A 22982-nucleotide genomic window follows, 5' to 3' on the forward strand; every position below is an offset into this window, starting at 1 on the left:
AGCTAATTCTCTTAGCTAATATTGTCTAATTTTGATTATAAATTTGAAAGGGAAATTAGTGAATTAATTTATATAACTACATAGTAATTAACAGAGATGGAAAACTACATTATGAGATTGGGATAATTATATTAAGTACAAAAATTAGTTTAGCTAATATTGTTTGATTTTGTTTATAAATTGAGAAGGGAGATTAGTAAACTAATTTATATAATTACATGGTAATTACCAGAGATGGAAAACAACATTAGAAGGTGGGGTTAATTATCTTAAGTACAAATAATTAGTTTAGCTAATTACCTTAACTAATATTGTCTGATTTGGTCTATAAATTCAAAAGGGAAGCTAGCAAATTAATTTATATAACTACATGGTAATTACCAAAGATGAGAAACAGCATTAAAAAGTTGGGATAATTATCTTAAGTATAGATAATTACCTTAGCTAATATTGTTTGATTTTTTCTATAAATTGACTAGGGAAACTAGCAAATTAATTTTCATAATTACATGGTAATTACCAGAGATAAAAAATAGAATTAGAAAGTTGGGATAATTATCTTAAGTATAAATAATTAGTTTAGCTAATTACCTTAGCTAATATTGTCTGATTTTGTCTATAAATTGAGAAAGAAAATTAGCAAATTAATTTATATAATTACATGGTAATTACCAAAGATGAAAAACCACATTAAAAATTTGGTCTAATTACTTAACACACAAATAATTAGTTTAGCTAATTGTCCTAGCTAATATTATCGGATTTCGATTGTAAATGAACAAGGAAAATTAGTAATCAATCTATAAGATAGCAAGATAATTACCAGGGTAATAATGCATCAAAATCTATCCAGGATAATTATCCCACAAGTAGATAAGTAATTCATAAATTACCAAAGCCCAATTAGGCTATTCTTGAAGAGAAATTAAATAGGGAAATTAGTAAAATAGCTCCAATAATTATGGGAGCACAATAATACTACTAGAAAGTTGAGGAAAAAATATCTCACCTAGATATTTATCAAAGATATTTACTTAGTCCAAAAATCTCTATTTTTTGCTAAAAGAAATAAGAGAGATTATTTAATTAATTCTCTAATTGATTATGTATCCTTTTATAAGGCTACCACTATGGCTCCGAAGAGGACCCGAGGAAATCCTCAGTCTGATTAGAAACAACGCACAAAAGGACTAGGGTGTCCCATGACCATGAGGTTGGGCCTCGTAGTAGGCCTATGGAGGAGAATCTTCAGACGCCAGCGCAACAGCAGATGGCTGATCAGTCCCAAGTGGATTTCTAGTTATTTAATTAAGTCTTCAAATAAGTTGAAGTTCTTTTGTAAGTTAACATTGCATACATAAGGAGAGAATAGGAATCAGAAAAGGAATAATTGGTCGCAAACGGAAGGAAACTTCCAAGAATCAACGAGCATTGTTTGTAATCAAGAAAGAATTGTTTGGGCAAAGACTGGTTGACCTAGGAAAGAATGTTTGATCATCCTTATGGCAACTTGTCTCAAGACACCTCTGAGTCCTTGGAATATTTTACTCCAGGTGATGATGAGTAATGATGGCGAGTCAGCCATGGATGAGTCGGTTACCTCCGTGTACGTGGAGTCTTTACCCCGTGCATGTTTGTGTTTGTGGATACTACTTAGGATATCGTTTTTATCCTAGAGGAACCACCCGGTTGTATGGGCATCTGGTTGGCGTATGGCGCCCGGACTTTGCGATGATGTCTTTTTTCTACCCCGGTTTTTATAAATAAGGAATGGATGCCATTTTTCACCCCTGTATAGGTGATCTTGAGAAAAGCGAGTCCTGGTCACAATTACTTCAGATTGATAGTAACTTGTCTTAAGTCTAGAGATGTTAAAAATTTCAAAAAAAAATGTCCCGTTTCCACTGTGAGACACGACTAAGTCTTCATCTAGGGCTATAGATCCAAGCCATTGTCAATGGTAAAGGTCTATGCCCTGGATTTTTCTTGTTTAGAGACTCTAGTTTCTATTAGATCCAGAGACCTGTCAAGGATCCCATCCCACTTGGGTGTCGATGGGGTTGGGGAATTCACACATTCATTCACTTGGGAGTTTATCGAGGCATCATGTAGCAACTGTAATGAATCCCATATCACAAACCACTTCTTTATGTCTTGCATCTATCTCGTGCTAAAAATCTTTATGTTATGCATCTTTTGATCTTTTTTGCTTGCTTCCCATGCATTTTTAGGAAGTCGATGTGAGGGGTTTTGATGCATCTTCAACCCTTTCCATGCACATAGCCTCAATTGGAAGAGATCCCGACTCAAGAAGTAGGAGCATACATGATGTTTGTATCTTACCTTAAAGAAATTTTGTAAGAAAACACTTTTCAACATTCTCAAACTCTTTCTAAGTAGACTTTGAGATGCTTCTGCCCCACACTTCAACTCCATAAAGAAGAACCGTATCATCAATGTGTCAAAAAGGTACCTCTTGAGAACCCAACACTGTTCGATATTTCCTGCATTACACATATTCTCAAATGCATAGTTTTCTCTCTTCTTGGCTTCCAAACAACACATAGCACATTCAATTCACTTGTGATTGGTGAAAATCTCAAGGCCAAGATACTTAAAGCTCTCAATAGCTTCAAGTGTCTCATTGTTGTACACAATGCATGGCTTCTCCTTATAGTTGGTTTTTGCAAGCATAACCTTTTTTTTTGGATTCATTCACAATCAGCCCATTGTTCATCCTCTAAAGTGTGTTCTAGAAGCACTACATCATCCGCATACAACAAAAGCATGATTACTTCATTGCCAATAGCGACCTTTGCAATGCCTTCTTCTTGCATAAAGTCAAGTACCATTTGTTCCATTTGATTGATGCATACATCAAAGAAAGTTGGTAACAACGGACATCCTTGTTTAACCCCAATATTGGTTGCAAAAATTTCTAAAATTCCTCTTTCCATGCACAATTGACACATCACCTTCTCATAGATTCAAGAAACCGCAAGCATAAACTCACTTGGCAGTTAGGGACCGGTGTTCTTCCATCCTTATCCACAATTTGTTATGTGGAATCATATCAAAGTCTTTCTTGAAGTCCACAAAGCAACAATACAATCGCTTGCCTTTCAGATGACTTTCCTCCATGAGAACACAAAGAGTGACAACATGATCAATTGTGCTATGGCGTTGACAAAAACCCACTTGTCCTTTTACATGCTTGCCCTTTTTTTCAATCCAATCACTCAATTTTATCTCCATTATGCACCCAAACAACTTTGCCATGAAAGACCCAATCGTTATAGTTCGGTAGCTATTTAAATTCTTTACATCCCCTCCTTTATACAAAGGCTTGACTCAATTAGCGCTCAAGTCACAAGGCATACCATGTTGAAGTGCAAGGTTGAGCATATCACACATCCACTCATGTGTAAAATCTCTCATCCATTTAATCATTTTTGGCGTGATACCTTGAAAATCTCCCCCTTTGCAAAATCCCACCGCACACATCTTCAATATTAAAAAAAGAGGGCATATGTGAGAGTGAACCATAAAATGGAATATTTCCATCATTTGGTTTCTCTCACAAACAAAATTCATTTGAACTAGGAAAAAAATCATCCAATATGAGTGTGTAGGACAAAAACAGATAAAAAACGGGGGGCACTAATGTGTCCATATAAATTATGAAAACTTTTTTATATATAAAAAATGACTTTTCCTTGCATGTTTACGTTTTCTCCATTGGTAGTTTCCCAAACAAATTGATATGGCATTGTTTGGAGCATGAAATGACCTATGACGTTTTTCAATTTTTAGGACATTATAATGTACACATGACATTTCAATGTCCAAGTACTAAACTAGTGATAAGACTCAAGCTACCAAAACTCTCCACCCGCTTGCCCTTCAAGTTTCTCCAAAATTGTCCACATGATGCGTTTTGCCATTTCTTGGACTTTAAAAAATTATGGTTGACTTTCCATCTTCTTCTCTTCTTTTGAATCAATGCCTTGTATGTGTGCAAATGACTTTGATAGTTGTCTTTGTCCATAGTTGCATCTAGCTTTATCAAGAACTTCCAAGCATCTTGACATTCTTTATCAAACCACCTTTTGCATGATCTATCTTTGTTGATACCATGGAAATGTTTTATGGCAAAGCATTCTTAGGCACAAGAACAAATAACTTTCTTGAAAGCTTCTTATTTAGTTTTCAATGGTGCATCATATTGAAGTTTTGTTATAAATAACTTTGGCTTGACCATTTCAATATACATTGGTTCTCGTTTGAAATCCATACAAAGAGATAAATTCTCTTCCATTTGGCTGATATTATCATGCTTAGTTGTTTCTCCACATGTAAGGTCAATACATAAGGTCTGACGGTCTGATTACGGGGTCCACAGGCCAAGCACACCACACACACACACACACACACACACACACACACACACACACACACACACACACACACACACACACACACACACACACACACTCACACACACACAGGCTTGCAGAGGCACCTAGCATAGAAGTTGATGCTCACAGGGTGGGCTAGGTCTCCGAGTGTAGAAGAGGCTCACATGGCTACCTAGCGCAAGGGCTAAGGCTCACATGCCGGATTGAACCAATTGCAAAAGATGGAAAGGATAGGGTTGAGATACTTTGAGAATCAGGCAATGCAATAGACTCAAAGTATTGGGAAGGGTCTCCTATGAGCTCATGCCTTTCTCTATTAAGTCCTTTAAGGCTCAATAAAAAATAATGATTCAATTTTCAACCTCCCCACGTGTGACTTATTGCCACCTGATGAAGGAAAATTGTAGAGACCTACCAATTTACCAGCTCTAGGAAAGAAGAGACAAAAGATATTTAGAGAACTTCTCCCTTTCAACTTTCAAAATCCCCACGCACACGAGACTTTGCATCACCAAAAGGCATATTGTAGGCCTATTGCAACCTACCAAGTTACCAACCCCCTAGGATAGAAGAAACATCAAGTGGCCAGGCCCCGAAAAGGAAATGAATTGTCCTTAGGAAGATCCCATGCCAGAAATAGGAGATCTGTATCTCACTCAAGAACTTGATGGAGGACTTTTGCGAGTGGCATGCAAGAGTTGAAATTGGTAATTCACCCACATTTGGCCAATGGTCAAAGTTACCAATACGGGGCAAAACAAAGTCTTCCCATTTACGCCGAACTTTCTGGTGTACGACTCTCTGCGTATCACTTGCCGTAGTGGAGGAAGGATGTGTCATGCTTGTGATGGCTTCTTTTTGCTATTGAATTTCTACCCATTTACAAGCCAAACTTTGTGGTGTATGACTCTCTGCGTATCACTTGCCGAATTGGAGGAAGGATGCGTCTTGCTTGTGATGGCTTCTTTTTGCTATTGAATTTCTACCCATTTACAAGTTGATCTTTGTGGTGTATGACTCTCTCTGTATCACTTGCCGAAGTCGAGGAAGGATGTGTCATGCTTGTGATGGCTGCTTTTTGCTATTGAAATTGTGCTCTAGCCTTTTCTACCTCTCACTTGCAACCCTACCCTCACATGCTTATCATAATCCCCCTTCACCTACACCTATCTACTCCTAGGGACTTTGTAAACATGTCCATAATTTTCTCATCTGTGCTTATGTATGTAAGGTCAATGTCACTGCGTAAGTCTCTTGTCTCTAATGAAGTGGTGTTACACCTCAATTTTCTCAATCCTTGCACGTGAACATTGAGCTCCATGCCAATTGTATGTTGATATGCATTGTTGTAGTAGATGACATCTAGGCTCTACACCACTATGCCCAACTCTCCACCTAGCAAGAAAAATACAACATCAACATCTACAAATATAAAGCCATCACCGGCATTATCAAGCCTTGATGATGGATATTCTACTAATAGTTGGTAAAAAAAATCATAATTAGCAAAAATAGAAACAATCATAATGGCCTACACTACAACAAAATCACCGCTTGAGATAATGCATCACATGAAAAACCACTTGTCCTTGAAAGTCTTTACTTGAGCACATTAGCTAGAACAAACATGGGTAGCATCCTCTCATTTTTTTGCATGTACAATCCAAGAATAGACAAACATGGGTAACATCCTCTCATTTTGTCCTTAGTCGTCTGTGCTTGGCCTTCTGAGCAGTTAGAACCCTCCCATCTAGTGCGGCTCCATTTAAGTACTTGATGCATAGTTTTGCAATTGTGACAATCTCCATTGTGATGAATGAAAACACATGGGACACTCTTGAATCCACGACAAGCCTACATTTCACCTACCTTTCCCTCTAGGTCTAAAAAATCCTCTAGATTTGCTTCAATGGTCCAAGTAGACAGGCACGTCACAAATAAATTGTTCGCAAGATTAGAAGAATCTCTTGGACTCCTTAACCAACTTGGAGACCTAGAAGGAAAATTGGCTCTAGGAGGTGGTCTACAAGATTGAGATCGATATTTGGAACACCTAAGAGGCGAAGCTGAATACTTGCAAGAAGGTGGATTTGCCATTCCTGTGATGGACACATGCAAACATAAGGAATTTCAAGAAATATCTCTCTCTCTCTCTCCACAGCTCAAGCTCAAGCACATTCAACTCATGCGCCTTTTTTTTTTGCTAGTGTTGGATTCTCATGTAGCTTTGGAACATGAGCTCTTAGGCCTATGTCACACACGGACGCACTGCACACATATCCCTGTTTATAGTGTGAATTTACCATTTGAAAGCATGACCTTTGCAAAAGAAACTAAATGATGCATAAGTTTGTAGAGAACTCACTTGATCATTGGCAGCAACTCCTCCATCACTACCTCAGCTTGCTCTAAGATGCCTGTCACAAAACATGCCCATATGTTCAATTGAGAACAAGTCTACTTGCTTAGAGCATGTGTTTCCACTAGACATGTAAGAGCTAGATAAAAAATCTCAAATAATCCACTACATGGACTATACATGTATAGCTAAGTTACTACAATTGTCAATGTAAGTAATGATCAAAGCTAAGAAACAATGCCCACATGTTGCTAGGCTCCCCTTTTGTATTCCTTCGAGATGTGAATTTGTGGATAATAAAATCACCTCCGTTGCTTTCCATAATCTTCTACCGTCATTGATGTGTGAACCCTCAATGAATCACCTTCTGCAAATGATGAACCTTACTTTTAAACCCCCGACATTAGCCATTTGATGGCAGGCATTGGGTGGGAAATTCCCAGAATATACATAATTTACAGGGTGGTGAACCTACTTCCCCATGCCCCCCCCCCCCCCCCCCCCCCCCCCCCCCCCCCCCCCCAATCCACACCCCCTCCTTATGTGCATCCCCAAAACTAGGGGCACTCCCTATTGTATACACTTATGGCAGTTCTTAAAACAATAAACCTATCATGCACTCATGTATCACCGTATGGAAGGCATAGTGAATCCCCCTAGAAATCAATGGGCATACATACCAACTACTATTGATCATAAGCATCATAACCTCCACCATTAAAAGAAAGAGGACAGGGGTGGAAAAAAAGGAATTTTTTTAAAATATATATTTTAAAATTAGTTATACACCTCTCTTTTTGGTTAAAACTATTTATTTTATAAGACAAAATGTAGAAAAATCTTTTCTTAAAATCCTAGCATAGGCCTTTTTTCCCACTCTTCTGAGCTTGGTCAAAGCTAACTTAAGCCTTAAGAATTTCCTTAACTACCAATTAAAGAGGCCCTCCTATACCCCATTCACTTACTAATTCATTTTTATTTCCAACAAAACATATGGAGCTACAATATGTGTTTTGGGGCCTCACTTAGCAATTGCTAGCATTGATTGTTGTGGATGATAATGTCAAAGCAGATCCTCTTGGAATTTCCCAATGCTATCATTTCTTTGAGGCACTCAAAGCTACTACAAGGGTGTGAGCATCGATCCCTGCTAGTTTTTGTTTGACTACAAGCTAGTGATCAAGATAAATTTATAGCCCATGCCTTAATGTTAGATCTAGGGTGCAATGATCTACGAAGTTTGGTTTACATATACACAAACAAGGAGGACCAAAAGATGGGATAGTTGACTACTACAACAAGAAGAAACATTGGACCATCTGAAACAACCATCTTTGATGCATAATAGGATGGGTGACATAGAGCATCACTAAGGAGACATTATGTAAACTAATTGAGTGAGAGACTAAGGAAGTGGAAAAGTTTGCAGCTCTTTCTTACCAGCACAATATACTTTATCACCACCATCTATGGCTTGCAAAAGACTTCCCCATCTCTGTAATGAAGCACCAAAGATGGGCATAATTACACATCTCTCATCATCGAGACAAGTTGTCCTTCTTTTAGCACATCCACAAAAAAGAGGGGGAAATGGAAAATAGGGATCAATGATACACATTGCTTGCAAAAATGTGAAGATATCACTTGTTGTGAGGCTTCCTAAGATTGATAAATTTAGGGGGCTTTGCTTTTTAGGGAGCAACAAAGTGACTTTGAAAAGAAAATTCGGGGAGCTGTATGGCTCCAACTTGTCAAGAATTCCACTCTATGTATCTAAGTTATAGGTACTTCGTGTGGATTTTCTTTTTAGGGTGCAACGAAAACACATAGAAAGGAGATTTGGGGAGTGTCTTGACTCCAACTCACCAAGAATTCCACTCCAAGAAAAATTATATCATACCATTTCTTACCACCTATCCCAACCACAGTGTGGGCTCTCCATTGCAATTCGCATCATTGTGCTCCTTGACAATTGAGAGTCGCTTAATAGCCCCACACATAGTACTTCGCATGTATCTTTGGTCACATTGGTCATATTTGACCTACGAGGACAAATAGAGGCATTCATATTTAAAAATAATGACTTAGACCTACACAGTTTCCTCTCCCAACCACAATGTGGGCTCTCCATATCAATTCTCATCCCTGTGATCCTTGATAATCGAGAGTCACTTAATAGCCCCAGACATAGGACATCACATGTCTCTTTGGTCACACTGGTCATATTTGACCTTCGATGACAAATAGAGGCAATTATATTTTAAAAACAAAGGGAAAATTCACTATGGCCTACATAAGGCTATTGAGAAGAATTTGATAGTAAGAGGCTTCTTTGTGTGTGAGAGAAAAATAGAAAGTGACACTAGTATTTTAAAACATGTGGTATCACAATAAAATATTGTGTTTTTAATGGAAAAGTTGTCACAATGAACTATTTAAATTGCAATATATACAAAAAGCATAAAAAATAATGCTTGACACAATACTCAATGCTCCTCTTTAAAGAGACACGTACACAAATGTCAACATCCTCTCACAAGGATCTAAAAGAAATAGTAAAAGAAAAGTTTTTTATCATTAGCTTGCCATGTGACACTAATCTATAAGCTTTATCCAATGGTCCAGAGATGCACCTAAAATCCAACCCTTTACTAAGGACTACCTATGTAGTCCAATAATGAACAATTTAATCTTGAGATCTCCGTGTTTGGGGGGGGGGGGGGGGGGGCACCAACTAGGGAAAAATAAAAAAATGATGCATTAATGGAAGGGGAAAAAGGAAGGGTGGGAAATTGAGGGTTAGTAGAAGGATTCTCTCTTACACACACACTTGGCCTCCCATGCCATATAACTGTCTGCTTCTCTCTATCCCTGCAACGTCTACAAGGCTCATACTCTCTCTCCATGCATTATGTCTATGAGAGGTCGCACGGATTCTCCTCTCCCTCACGCGCGGTGGCTGGTTTCTCTCTCTTTCTTGCACGATGATGCAACTCTGTGTGTGTGTGTGTGTGTGTGTGTGAGGGTGCTATCGCTTTGTCTTTGCCATACACGGACAAGTGTGGTTGCTCAGGGTTGTCTGTACGAGTGCTGAGAATGCATAAGGGCCTACATGCGCTTGTGTTCATCCTTGCACGCAGTTGGCACTCCGACTACGTGCATCCTTGCAGAGTGGGCCAAACGTGAAGTGCAATTGCAAGATTCCTAGCATCTTTTAAGTATTAAATTTTATTATAAAGCTCCCAGTAGATAGGTGCCCAAAACGCTTTTTTTTTAGTCTCACTAAGAGGAATCTTTGTAAATCTTCTTATGCCTTAGAGGGTGATAAGGGGGGATATGACACGTGGATGCCGAGAGAGAAATACTTTTTTTGCTGCACATTTGTCAAGTCAAAGCGAAGGAGATGGAGGTCAAAAGCTCTCTCTCTCTCTCTCTCTCTCTCTCTCTCTCTCTCTCTCTCTCTCTCTCATGCTAGATCAACACAAGCGTGCATCGGGTTTAAGGCCGCATGCTATTTCTCGATGTAGAGCCAGTGAGGACAAGCCACAATAATTGTGAGCTTTTGGCGAGGTGTGAGGCAAGGCATGATCAAATGCAAGCGTAGCAGGGTTGAGTGAGTGCTCTCTCTTGCAAGGAGCAAGCATGGAAGGGAAGCTTGAAGCCCACCATGGCTTCCACAATACCATCTAAAAGTGTAGTTCTATCATGATCTTCTATTGAAAGAGAAGCAATCTTCGTATGAAGAATTGCAAAAGAAATTGTCTTTGGAGATGTTTGCAAAGTTAATGCGAGGTATTTTGGGAGTTTTGAAAAAAGTGAAGGGCCTTTTTGAAATTTTTGGCCAAGTATGATATATCAATTTTTTAAAAATTTGATGGGTATTTTGAGAATTTCCATAGTTTTCATAGATATTTTGGTAATGCTCCCTACAATCTCTCTCTCTCTCTCTGTGTGTGTGTGTGTGTGTGTACGCACATGCAACGGTGCCAATGGCTAATCGATTGAGGGTGAACGGTCACCACCCACCGAGAGTCTGTGCACATGCTGCAGCTGCAGCCGTCCTCAAAAGCGTGGTCAACGTCATTTGTCAAGTTGTCATGTATCGTATAGCCTATATGTTCTCTTCCCTCCGTGGAAACAACTCTTCACTAGGAGTGACCGTTTAGGTTTTAATATTGACGTCACGCTGGTACCAACGAGAGCCTTGATAGGTGAGTGCAAGGGCTTGGTGAGGCTGTGGGGGCTTTGTGCAACCACTGATGGCCTGCTTGTGTGCAGGCTCTCTCTCTCTCTCAAGCTATTGATAGTACATATTACCATAAGCTCTATGCGGATCGGGGAGCCCTTTGGCGGAGGCTGTGGTAAGGCAGCTTCGGGGAAGGTATGAGCGGGCACCGTAGGGGCCTCTCGTCTTGTGGCGAAGAACTTTCCCGTGTTCTGGGTGGGGATGCGGGTTGCAGGCTTCGGATGGAGCCTCCAACGAGGGAGGCTCGGGATCATCTGGGAGTAGGAAATGCTTTAAGTTCGAGGGCTACAGGGGATCTTTCAACTCGCAGGCCAGAGTGGGGACTTGTCCACTGACGCAGGGCATGTCAAATCTTGAAGAAGGGTGTTGGTTGACAGTTCGCGTCTTTGGCCATTCCGTCATGCTGCAGGAGCTCCTTTGCTCCAGATGGTTGATTGTATGGTTCGTTTGCGACTTGATGTCCCTGGTGTTGGGATCTAGTGACTCAGGATGTGTGATCTCTAGCGGTTCTCCTTGCTTCTGTTGCATGTTTCATACTTGTTCGTTTGCAACTTGAAGTCCGTGATGCTATGATTTGGTGACTTGGGTCGGGTGACCTCTACCGCAGATCTCCATGCTTCTGGTGCAGGTTTGCTAATCTACCTCTGCTTTTTTTTTTACCGTGTTTAATCATCTGTTCCTGGAGGCTTGTTTAGGGCATGAGGCCTACTAGTGGCAATGGTGACCTCATGGTGGCACTCCAGGTGGTCTCAGGTGGTGATAGGGTAGCTTGGCCATTCTTCCTTTTTTTTTTTAATGTTCAAAAGGGCGGCCCCTTGTTCAGCCAGTGTACTAGTGTGTGGTCTCATGTCTCATTTGAAGATGATTTCTCATGGGAGTGGCAGTCCTTGGGTTTTCAGTGGCAGCCTCATGATGTGTTTTGGTAGTTCTTGTTGGCTTCAATGTGCTCGGATATGCAGTGGCCTTATGGAACCGATTTAATTATTTTTGCTTCCATGGCTCTGTTTGAGCATGGATTTGATGTATAACTTTATGTCTTCAATTTATCACAACTCACTCAGTTTGGGTGAGTATTGAAAAATAAAAAAAGTTAGCACGTGCAAACAATAGGTACATTTTAAAAAAAATGTACTTACTTGAAGGGTTTTTCATTTCAAAAGTGAAAATTTTCATACATAAGGGCTAGGGCTAGTTTTCCAACGAGAGACTACATTACAAGAAGGCAATTGCTTTACCCAATGGAGATTATTGGCCAAAGTGATAGTTGCAAGTAGAGACCGAGGGAAAGCCATAGGGAGGGATCTATAGTGATAATATGGACTATCAACTGATCTCATTCTCCATGACATAATAATCACCCACTTTCATGGTCTAGTTGTAGTAAGCAACTGGTTGTCATTTTTTGTCAACAAGGTGAGGAGCTACTTATGTGTAGTAATCCTCGTTGTCAATTTTGGTCGAGGCATGGGCAAGGAGCCTTACTAGAGAGACGCCATCTTTGGAGACTTGGTTAGTAGACAAGGTTGAGGCTTTTATCTAGCGGGTAAGAGAGTTAATGAAGCCCAAGAGTATTCAAATGCATCTGTGCAGGTAGTAGACTCATTAAGTTGGCCTTCCAAATTTTTGTTCTTTTGTGAGACGCCATCGTCGAAGGGAGGAGAGACATCGATGATCATGAGCCATAAAGTGATTCAAGGCCTATGGATGTAGTGCCCTGAGTTGATGCACGAACTAGAGGACCTAGGGTTGCTTTACCTCAAGGTTCTACCAATGGTGAAGGATCCCAAGTATTTAATAGTTCGAGCTTGGCCAATGGTGTTCGGGACGAGCGATAAGAAAGAGGCTGAAGAAAGGTTGGTGTTAACAATTGTTTTATGCTTCATATATGATAGTATTTGGGCGTAGATTAGGGAGGGATATCTAGCAAAAAGTCTAGAGGGAGAGAGAGAGAGAACCAAAACGTTGGCAACTCTGAAGATACAAACGATGGGCACTCCCTCTCTTTATTAATTAGGGAAAAAGCCCGGAAAACCCCACAACCCTAAAATAGAAGATAAATGGGGAAAAACTATTTCAATTGGCAATGTTTGTGGCTCAATATTCTACTTTGGCTTTGTGATAAAATACCCTAACCTTGGGGCCAGCATAGGCAAACTATACGACACTAGGGCAGGCAAATCAATGGTGGCAATAGGTTGAAAATGAGAAAACTATCTCACATGTGTCCGGCACAACCCCTCAAGAGATATTGGAGTATAAATGCTTCGATAGAACACATTGGAGGTGCTTCCATTATTAATATCTTTCTTAATTATTAAGTTCTCTGAGCCAATAAGAATTTTAATGCTAAGGTGGAATGGTTTAAATGGCTTTGTAATTCATTGCATTTTTAGAGCCAAGAAGAATTTCAACGACAAGGTGGAATGGCTTCCAGGAGGCAACATGATCTGGTGACAGTTGTTTTTAAGGCAATAAGGAAATTTGGTTGATAGCAGCGTGCAAATGCTTGGCTCAATCAGATTGCAGTCTATCATACAGGTTTAAGCCACAAAGGAGGAATGCCTCTAGACCAACCTTATGATGTGGTCTTTGGCGATGGGTCTCCATTATTGACAGATTCCATAGCGACTTGCAAGAAGATACACGAGGAGAAGAGTGTTGACATTCCATGGAAGCAAGTGGACTTGAAAATTCTCGATAACTTGTCTGTGATGCATGGTAGGTGAGCTTACAAGCATCCTCTTAAAATCTTGGTAGCTTTGTTCAAGTAGAAGGGTTTCTCTACCCCCACAAAGTGTCCAGATTTTGCATTGCAGTAGGGGGTAAATGATTATCTTTCCAAGCCAAATAGCATCAAAATAAAACCTCCTTAAGTTTGTCTTTCTTGATGATAATTTCTCTTGGTACTTAACAATGATTTAGATCAAAATGCTAATGAGTCTGCATAAATCATGAACTTTGTACTACTTGTAATTAACAAGTGCCATATCTAGTGTTGTAAAGAGGATTAAAGTATGTTTGAAAAATCAACAAAGTAAGAATCGGCTAGGCGTTAATTTTAGTGAAGATGTAGTTTTTGCTCCAGGAGCACGTGCAATCAAATATTTTGCTCATTTGAGTAATTTGCAAGAAGCTCAAGATAATCTAATTTATAAGTGGCATAACCTAATCATGACCAATCATGCAAGCACAATTCCAAGATCAATCATTTGGTCTCTTTGGCACCAAGGGACCAAGTATAGGTCTACTCTTGTAAGTCTTACTGCTGCGATGACATGACCACCTCTCCAAGCATGTTTTGCTTGGAATTGGGTATAGCTCTTTGTATTTCTTTATACCTTTGAGAGAGCTTCTGCAAACCATGTCACAAAAATGCGGGCCTAGCATCTCTTATGCCTCCAATGCCTATGCATCTTTGCATGGCTAGCTTGAAAGCATTTTTCTTTCAGTTCCAAGTGATAAATCCTATTTCCACCATCTCTCATAGGGCTTCTAGGTAGCATGTGTGCGAATATGTGCATCATTAAAAATAGCCATGTAGAAATCAATCGTCCATTGAGTGGTCAAAATTCCAACCAATGCTGAAGCTGCCTTGATTGAGTCTATAGAGAGTAGGATGGAGAGTGACAGAGTCAAAAATCTTCAATCAATACTCACAATGTTTTTGAAAACAATTACATTGAGTAGTGTGGGACTCTTGTGACCAACCTTTGAAAGTTAACGCATTGCTTGAGCATACACCATTGATCACTTGGTGGCATGCAATTTTTTCCTTCAAATTCAACTCATGGTTATACCAAGAGCATATTTTCTTACATGTGCAATAGATCAAATTTATGCATAACTCCGTCAAAGGTTCTAATATAATTACCCTTTGCATTGTGTGCTTCAAGAATGTTCTTTCCTCCGCTTGAGATGGAGTTTGAGGGCTCACTCTGTGCAACGATGAGGGCTTCCCAGTGTCATTGGTTGTGCTGTTAGAGTTGCTATAGAATTAATTCATGATAGTTTAGCATGAGTCCCAATGCAAAATGGTATGTTGCAAGGATTAGAGACATCCCCCTCCACTAACTCTTGGACAACGCAGGTCTAGTTTTGAACACAAATCTTGCACCATCTACATATGCACATCTGTGTGGAGATCATCTCCTTATTGGCCCCTTAACCCTAGAGATAAATATGAATGTCTACAAAAAACTAAACAACTATTTAAGGACCCTAACCAACTCAATCATCAAAACAATGGTCTACATGTAACATTACATGTACATTTTATTATGATACATGGAACATGTATCCATATACAACTAGTTGAAAGATTCAAGGCTTGGTACAAGGTGAAGGCCAGACCGTAGAAGAATTTGTGAAGGCATTCAATACGTGGACAAAGTGGTGTACATCTTTGGGGGTTGAAATTCCTCCAACCATGTTAAAGAATGATAGGTGCCCTACAAGTTTCAAGAGTAATCTACACTTGAAGGTGGAGCTTAAGCAACCAAAGACCTTTGAGGAGGAAGCTGAAATTGCAAAGAATAAAGAGTGTCTTCATCAACTTGGAATCAATGTCGAGCCAAAGGTTGAAGTGAAGGTTGTAGAGCAACCAAGGGTACTCATAAGGGCCATTCAAGGTTTGCAAAAAAGACAAATCAAGCAAGGATTATCACCAATCAATGTCACTCATTGGCACTCATGAATATAGTATATTATTTTCCAAATAACATTCATGAATGCGTACATAATGCATAACTAACCCGCAAGCTTCAGGGTATCCCTATAACCTTATACTTTGATGCCAAATGAGAGATACCCCTCCCCAGGAGTTCATCTAAGAATTACACAATTCACACTTTTACAACAATTTTAATATACATCAGAGTGCATTATCAGTAACATAGGGGAGGAGTACTTGATCCAGCATGGCCTTTTTATCCATGATTTGACTACATCCAAAGTACCTAGCAGCTAGTGCTACCCCTGAATATGTATGAATGAATGCGTACTCAAGAAAATGACCAAGTTTTTGTACATCACATTGTGGGAAGAGAGAGAGAGAGAGAGAGAGAGAGAGAGAGAGAGAGAGAGAGAGAGAGAGAGAGAGAGACATAGATGACAAAGGAGAAACACAAAAGAGAATCTTTAAATGTCCCATCCAAATAAAACAGGAGCTATCAAAATTTGGATATACTATAACTTTTAAAACAATAAATGACTAAGTAGAAGCACCAGGCCCTATGTGGGATCATCCGGCCCACCATCTATATCTTCTCTTACTACATTTAAGAGAATTTCACTTCGTTGAAAGTGAGAACACCTCTAACTTACATGAGTCGAACATAAATCGAGGTTGCATTTCCTCCCTCCATGAACTTGAGCTCTAAAAGATTTCCAAATACTAGTAGGTGGTAGGATATCAATACCAACCATACCAGTTTTGATGCCACTTCTCTTTGGTGCCACACTAGGTTTTTAGGCCAAGCCAAGACAAGATCTCTGATGGGTTAGCTGTGTAGGTTAATCATCCCCCGATGCACTAACCATGTAGATAAGCCTAATAAAATAAAGAAGATCTAAGTAACTTCCTTAATCCCACAAAGAACTATATAATTGATCCTTTCATGTAAGGTTAAGTGATGTAGGTGATCTTAATCTTGTATCAATGGTATCATGAGAAACACAATACATGAGTACAACCATATCATATCATCTTGTATATGCACAAACAATCATTTTCAAGGCAATTAGGTTGTACAGGGTTTCTACCCTTGTACGTTGTTGGATGTATTTTTGATACCTCATTTTTTGTAATTTTGTACATACAGACATGACGCTCGATGTCAAAAGTGTGTGTGGGCTTTCTTTTTGTGGGTTTTTTTTCTTTAGTAAGCACATGTACATGCATGGAAAGTCACTAGTATAGCACCAGCTGTTGGGTTGTTGTAAGTGCCTGTGACTGAGTTTATGAAGGGAGACTTATATATAACTTAAATTTGTGTACAAACTTAAAAAAGTTCATCTAAATTCCAAAAAATTTCAAGTTTGAGCTCGTTGTGCCTCCTTGATGGTTTCTGTTGTAGTTTTTGCCCTCGCCTTGTCTACTCTACGTGTAGTTGTGTTGGGACAGCTTCTTGTTCGCATCAATTTTGTATATACCGGCTTGTAGTTTCAATTTTTGTCACCTTCAGCTTTTTTGCCAGTCATTTTTCAAGATTTCTCTCAAGATTTAAAGTACCCCAATTGGAGTTGTGCTCTTCAGGTTACGACTAGTTCTCTGCACGGTTAGGGTTATGGCAGCTTAGTGGCAAATTGTGTGTAGACATATTGGGAGGGCATGTATCTATGAATTGTGGAATTGATGTTGAATTTGTGGGTTTGTGATGTTAAATTTTGAAATGGGAGGCCCTTCTCTTCATATGCATTGGTCGGTGTGTGTTGTAAATCGTGCTTTGACAGGGTTTTGCTCTTATGTGACATAGTCTCTTGGGTGGGCGACGACCAGTAAATTCCCTGGGAGACTACTCTTGTTGGATTTGTGGTGCTTCAAAAGGGTTTCACTACAAGAGGTTATGTGCACTTGTGACACTTTTAGAGACGAAAATACATAGGGTTTTTATACTCTCCGACGTCGCTAAGACCATCGTTAACAGTATCGCTATAAGCATCACTATATAGCGATATTTATAGTGTCTGTTACAGTCCTTCTATAGCGACAATTATAGCGATGTAGCAGAACCTCATATAGAGACGCTTATAGCGCTCGAGAGTAAATTTTTTTGGGTGGCAGGGTATTGAATACCTTGTCACCCATCAACCATATTGAATGTTTTTAGAATAGAGTAAACCTAAATGAATCCAAGATAAGCCCAGATTCACCTTTGAAAGAAAGTGCAAGGTATAGATCCAAAGTGGTCACCCACAAGACAATATAACCATTAACTCCATCATGCATAGTATTGTTTGCAGAATAAAGATACAAAATTGACAAAAGTAATTGACGAAAGTAAATCATGACAATTATACACTCGCCCACGGATGAGAGGGCCCTCTTGATATCGACGCAGACTGCGATAGAGGATCCATACCATACTGGCGCGACATAGGAGCCATCCCAGGTACTGATGTATATGTATATGATGCCTCGACTGTCAAAGAGCTCCATTGTATCAGCTCACCCTTTGTCTTCCCTTTGTATCAGCTTTCACCCCACCCCTACCCACTATTTTCTTTTCAGTTCTTTGTACTTTTTGTACCCAGACCTGATATTAGATTCACCACATGTAACCTTTTGGTCTCATAGGTCATTTTGGCCTTTTGAAGACATTAATATTACATTTACATTTCTCTCTCTGTCACGTGACACATCCAACTCTATGTGTCCGTAGACAAGCTACAGCATGACCAAGGTTCAGTTCCCTCCGAAAGGCTTTTTACTTAAGGCGCGGAAGGAGGCATTCTAAAATTCTAGAATGCCCCTCTGCGTGCCGTTAGTACAAAGCTCCTTTTAGTGATTTTTGGATACTTATCTTTCAAAAAAGCCCCTTTTAGAGGTTTTTTGACATTTTTCTCTCAAAAAACTCCCTACAAAGAGGAAAAAGGGGGCTTTTTACTAACGGCGCGCGAGGAGGCATTCCAAAATTTTGGAATGCCCCCTCGCGTGCCGTTAGTAAAATATTCTTTTAGGGGTTTTTGATATTTTTTGCCTCTTTGGATGTCGGAGCGAGGCAATTGGACATTCATTTCTAGGATATTTGGGCGTTCCAGACACATTGACAGTATCAAAAGTTTCAAAATATTCCACCACTTGATAGTTTTGTGACTTTTTAAGTTCTAGTGATGACGTAAGCCATATCAAATGCACCGCATCTACCTTCTAAAAAAGGTGCTCGCATTAAATGGAAGAGAGTGATCATCTTCAAGGACCACTAGATTTTTAAATGAGGACAGTGACACCTTTTATATTTTTGTTAATATCAATCTATATTTCTACGTAACGTAGGCTCTTCTCTCATTGGAGGAGCTTATTTTCCTCTCTCTTCCAAAAGGCTCTCCAAAAGACCTCCGAAATCTCCTAATGGATTACAATGTGTTATTCAACAGATGCACCCATCATCACATCAATAGAGATTGAGGCTGGCAGATTTAGAGGAGTACCAACAGAGGCTAGGGTTGAGAGAGAGCGAGGCGTGGCAAAGAGAGAGAGAGAGAGAGAGAGAGAGAGAGAGAGAGATGGGGGGGGGGGGGGTCAGAAATTGTGAGAGGGAGAGAGAGGAGAAGGGGGGGGGGGGGGGGGGGGGGGGCAAGGGGGATGCCTTCTTTTTTTTCTTCTTCTTTAAAAGAGGGAAAGAGAGGGGGGAAGGGGGTGCTTTAGGAAAAGAAGAAAAAAAAAAACAAGCCGGCTTGGGTTTTTTTTTTCTTTTTCGCTATTGCTTGGGCTTGGGTTTTTTTTTCTTTTTTTCCTAAAGAACCCCCTTCTCCCCCTCTGTTCCCTCTTTTTAAAAAAAGAAGAAGGAGGTATCCCCCCCTCTCTCTCTCTCTCTCCCCGCCACACCTCGCTCTCTCTCAACCCTAGCCTCTGATGGTACTCCTCTAAATTTTCCAACCTCAATCTCTAACTGATGTGATGATGTGCGCATCTCTCCAATAACACATCGTAATCCATGGGATAGATGAATGTTTAATCGGGCGGGTCTGGTCACAAAACCATCCTCTGTAAGCTCAAGGAGATGCTCTCTGTAGAAAGCCCTCTTTGTGCCATGCACAACCATAGTCTGTATCCATGTCCTCCTAGTGTCTAACTGAATCAAGTCCTCTCTGATGAGCTGAGTGATCTCGGTCGGTGTGAGATACAAGGAGGGTGTGTCCAGTCACATGGAAAGGGGGTAATCTATCCATGTGTGTGTGTGTGTGTGTGTGTGTGTGAGAGAGAGAGAGAGAGAGAGAGAGAGAGAGAGAGAGAGAGAAGGGGGGGGGGGGGGGGGGGGGGGGAAGATATGGAGGGAGGGAAAGAAGTAGAAGAAGAAGAAGAGGATTTAAACATCGTAGGAAACTATCCCAAGAGACCTCAACGACGGGAGTTGATCTCAAGACTTGTTATTCAAGAGGGAAATGGCATAACCAATCTGCCACACTTGGTTGATAGGAAGGTTATACCGTTTTCCTCTTTTTATTAACACACACCCAAACACACACCCGAGAAGAAGAGGACTTTAACATTGTAGGAAAATATCCGAAGAGACCTCAAAGATATGAGAGTTAAACACAAGACCTGTTCTTCAAGAGGGAAATGGGATAACCAATCTACCACACTTGGGTGATAGAAAGGTTATACCATTTTCCTCTTTCTATTAGCACGCGCGCACGCGCACACACACGAGAGAGAGAGAGAGAGAGAGAGAGAGAGAGAGAGAGAGAGAGAAGGGGAGGGTATGGGGAGATAAAGATGAGGGATGGAGAGAGAAGCCAGAGGGGAGGGGCAGATGAGAGAGAGAGAGAGAGAGAGAGAGAGAGAGAGAGAGAGAGAAGGGGAGGGTATGGGGAGATAAAGATGAGGGATGGAGAGAGAGAAGCCAGAGGGGAGGGGCGGATGAGAGAGAGAGAGAGAGAGAGAGAGAGAGAGAGAGAGAGAGGGGGCATTAGAGGGGATGGGTTCGAGGGAACATGAGAAGGGGAGGGGGGAGAGAGAGAAGGAAAGGGGCCAATTGAGAGAGAGAGAGAGAGAGAGAGAGAGAGAGAGAGAGAGAGGCAGGGAAGGGAAGGAGCTGATAGAGAGAGAAGGGGTGAGGGGAGAAAGGAGAGAGAGAGAGGGGGGGGGGGGGGGAGAGGGTAGGGGCTGACACACACACAAAGAAGGAGGAGGAGGTTCTTGGCTAATCCACTGGAGGGAGAGGCGGGAATGGGCTATGGTTGTAGGATTAGGGTTGGCACATATGGGGGTAGTAAGTTAGCATCACTAACCACCAGTGGTGGGCTAAATTGGTGGTGGCAATGGGTGCTAAGGGGCGGCAATGGGAGGTAGTGGTGGTGGGATGAAAAAAAAAAGCTCGCTTCGTTGAGCTCGCTCCGTAACCGTCCCCCATGTAAATCCTCATAAAAAAACAATGATTTTCTTCCATTGTTGTCACTTTCTTGATAGGCCAACAGACTAGATTGATGCTGCATACATCAGATTCTCCAAAAATAGTAGCCTCACTAGCATAGGATGTTTCAATACCGGTATTGATGTTAGCTTCACCTAACTTGCCAAAGTTTACAAAATGAAATGGACACACATACATAACAACCTCTTTGGCTACTACATGTGTTTTGCTTTCATCCCATAGTTGAACCCTCTTATCCTTCCAAACCTCCCTGTAGCTCATTCCATCATATTGTGCCTCCAATGCTCCCCTTGCTTTGTCAACCTTAACCATAGAAACCCCTGCGTACTCCATCTCATTCATATGCTATAGCAACCCAATACTCCATTTCCCAATACTGTGAAAAGCATCTCCCATTGTCAATGCATCAATTGTTGGAAATGGAACGAGTTCTTTCTTTTCAAAACACAAATCAATTGACACCAATACATTGCCTTCCCCAATAAGCATATTATAACAATATGCAGTTGGGTCCATTTCACATACATTCCCAATAACATTTTGTGGGGTTACAAACATGCATACTATATAATTATGATAAAAACCCATTCCTGCAAGAAGGTTTCAACAAATATTTGTTAAAAAAACCATCATAAAGTATCGTATTACATGGCATGTGTGTCAATAGAGATTTGTACTTGTACATTGACCATCTTATGGCCATAGGTTGCTTTGTTGTTTATGTCATTGAGCAAGAAACTTAAAAAAAGAAAATCCTATGGCCCTAGGGCCATAATGTGCTCTATGTAAATGCAACAAAGGATACCCGTATTGCCTTAGGAGGGTAAACTCATCAAGCTTTGTAAACGAGTCATGGAGATTTTATGTGCATTCTATGACCCTAGGGCCAAAGGGTTTTATATGTATATGCGAGAAGTGTCCCAAATTTCCCAAAAGGTGAGCAAAAAGGAATAAGGTTGCTCTATGTCGGTGTGTGAAAGCATACCTTTAAATCGAGTCCTACCAGACCCCGAGCGAAAAGTTCCGAGCAAACCAAAAACAGAGCAAGATTCTTGAAATGGAAGTTCATTAATAAAGAGATCATCAACAACACAGAAGAAGAAGAAGGATGGGGGTGGAGTCCATGGCATACTCATTTGTAATTTTGTTGGCCTTGCTTGTGCATGAGGCCTCTGCTTAGTAGTGCAAAACTCAAGGTAACATCTGGGGCAAGGACTATTTTTTGAGGTTTTTTTCTTTATACTATCAACTCCTATTTTCCTCAAGCTTCTTCCCTCTCCTAACTGAAGCTAGAGAGAGAGAGAGAGAGAGAGAGAGAGATTAGTTTATCGTCCACGGAGGTCAGATATGACCTATGGGACCCCAAATAAAACATTGCAAAGGATTGAGGATTGTCAGATACATCTCAGTTAAGGACTGAGGGTCCAAAAAGGTGTGGGAAAAAAGAGGAGAGAATATGAAAACCCGAAGAGGGGTCGATAAGGGGGGGTGGGTAAGGAGGAAGCCGGTTTGAGAGTTTGAAACTCCTGAATAATGGCTTTGCCTCCTCGGTAAACTGCCCATTTTCCTGGCGTGCGTGCTTCTTGCATCTTTTGTAACTCTACCTTCTTCTGTTTGAGTTGGGTGGGTGTGAGGTCTTCTTCAAACCAAATTTTAGTGTCCTTGAGAAGCCTCGATAGCTCAGGGAGTTTGATTCGGTCTGCCTTGGTCTTGAAAGTAAGGATTGCATGGTTGGTGCGATGCTCATATGTAAGAGAGGTAATTGCTGCTAGATCCCATTGTGTCATTTGGGTTGTTGCTTGGATGCAAGCAAGGGACTCGAGGAACTTGAGGTCCCTCTCCCTTTCCAATCGCTTGGAAGCCCG

At 40.6% G+C, this 22982-nt stretch overlaps 1 protein-coding gene across 5 annotated transcripts in view; it reads left to right on the forward strand.

The window, feature by feature from the left end:
• Nucleotides 1-10782: 10782 nt before the first annotated feature.
• Nucleotides 10783-22982, forward strand: part of LOC147455516 (uncharacterized) — a 31962-nt gene continuing 19762 nt past the window's right edge. For 2 of the 5 annotated variants that reach the window (XR_015188377.1, XM_086514281.1), the window contains exon 1: nucleotides 10931-11651. Coding sequence is in view for 3 of the 5 variants with exons in the window: in XM_086514281.1 (XP_086370407.1) it covers nucleotides 11637-11651 (15 nt within the window). In the remaining 2 variants the exon portion in view is untranslated. Of the gene's footprint in view, nucleotides 11652-13416; nucleotides 13550-22982 lie in introns of those variants that run through there. The other 3 variants (XR_015188378.1, XM_086514282.1, XM_086514283.1) reach the window with 3 other exon arrangements.

Source organism: Adiantum capillus-veneris, chromosome 6 (genome assembly GCF_014529385.1).
Source record: "Adiantum capillus-veneris isolate H3 chromosome 6, ASM1452938v2, whole genome shotgun sequence".
Classification (NCBI taxonomy): Eukaryota; Viridiplantae; Streptophyta; class Polypodiopsida; order Polypodiales; family Pteridaceae; genus Adiantum; species Adiantum capillus-veneris.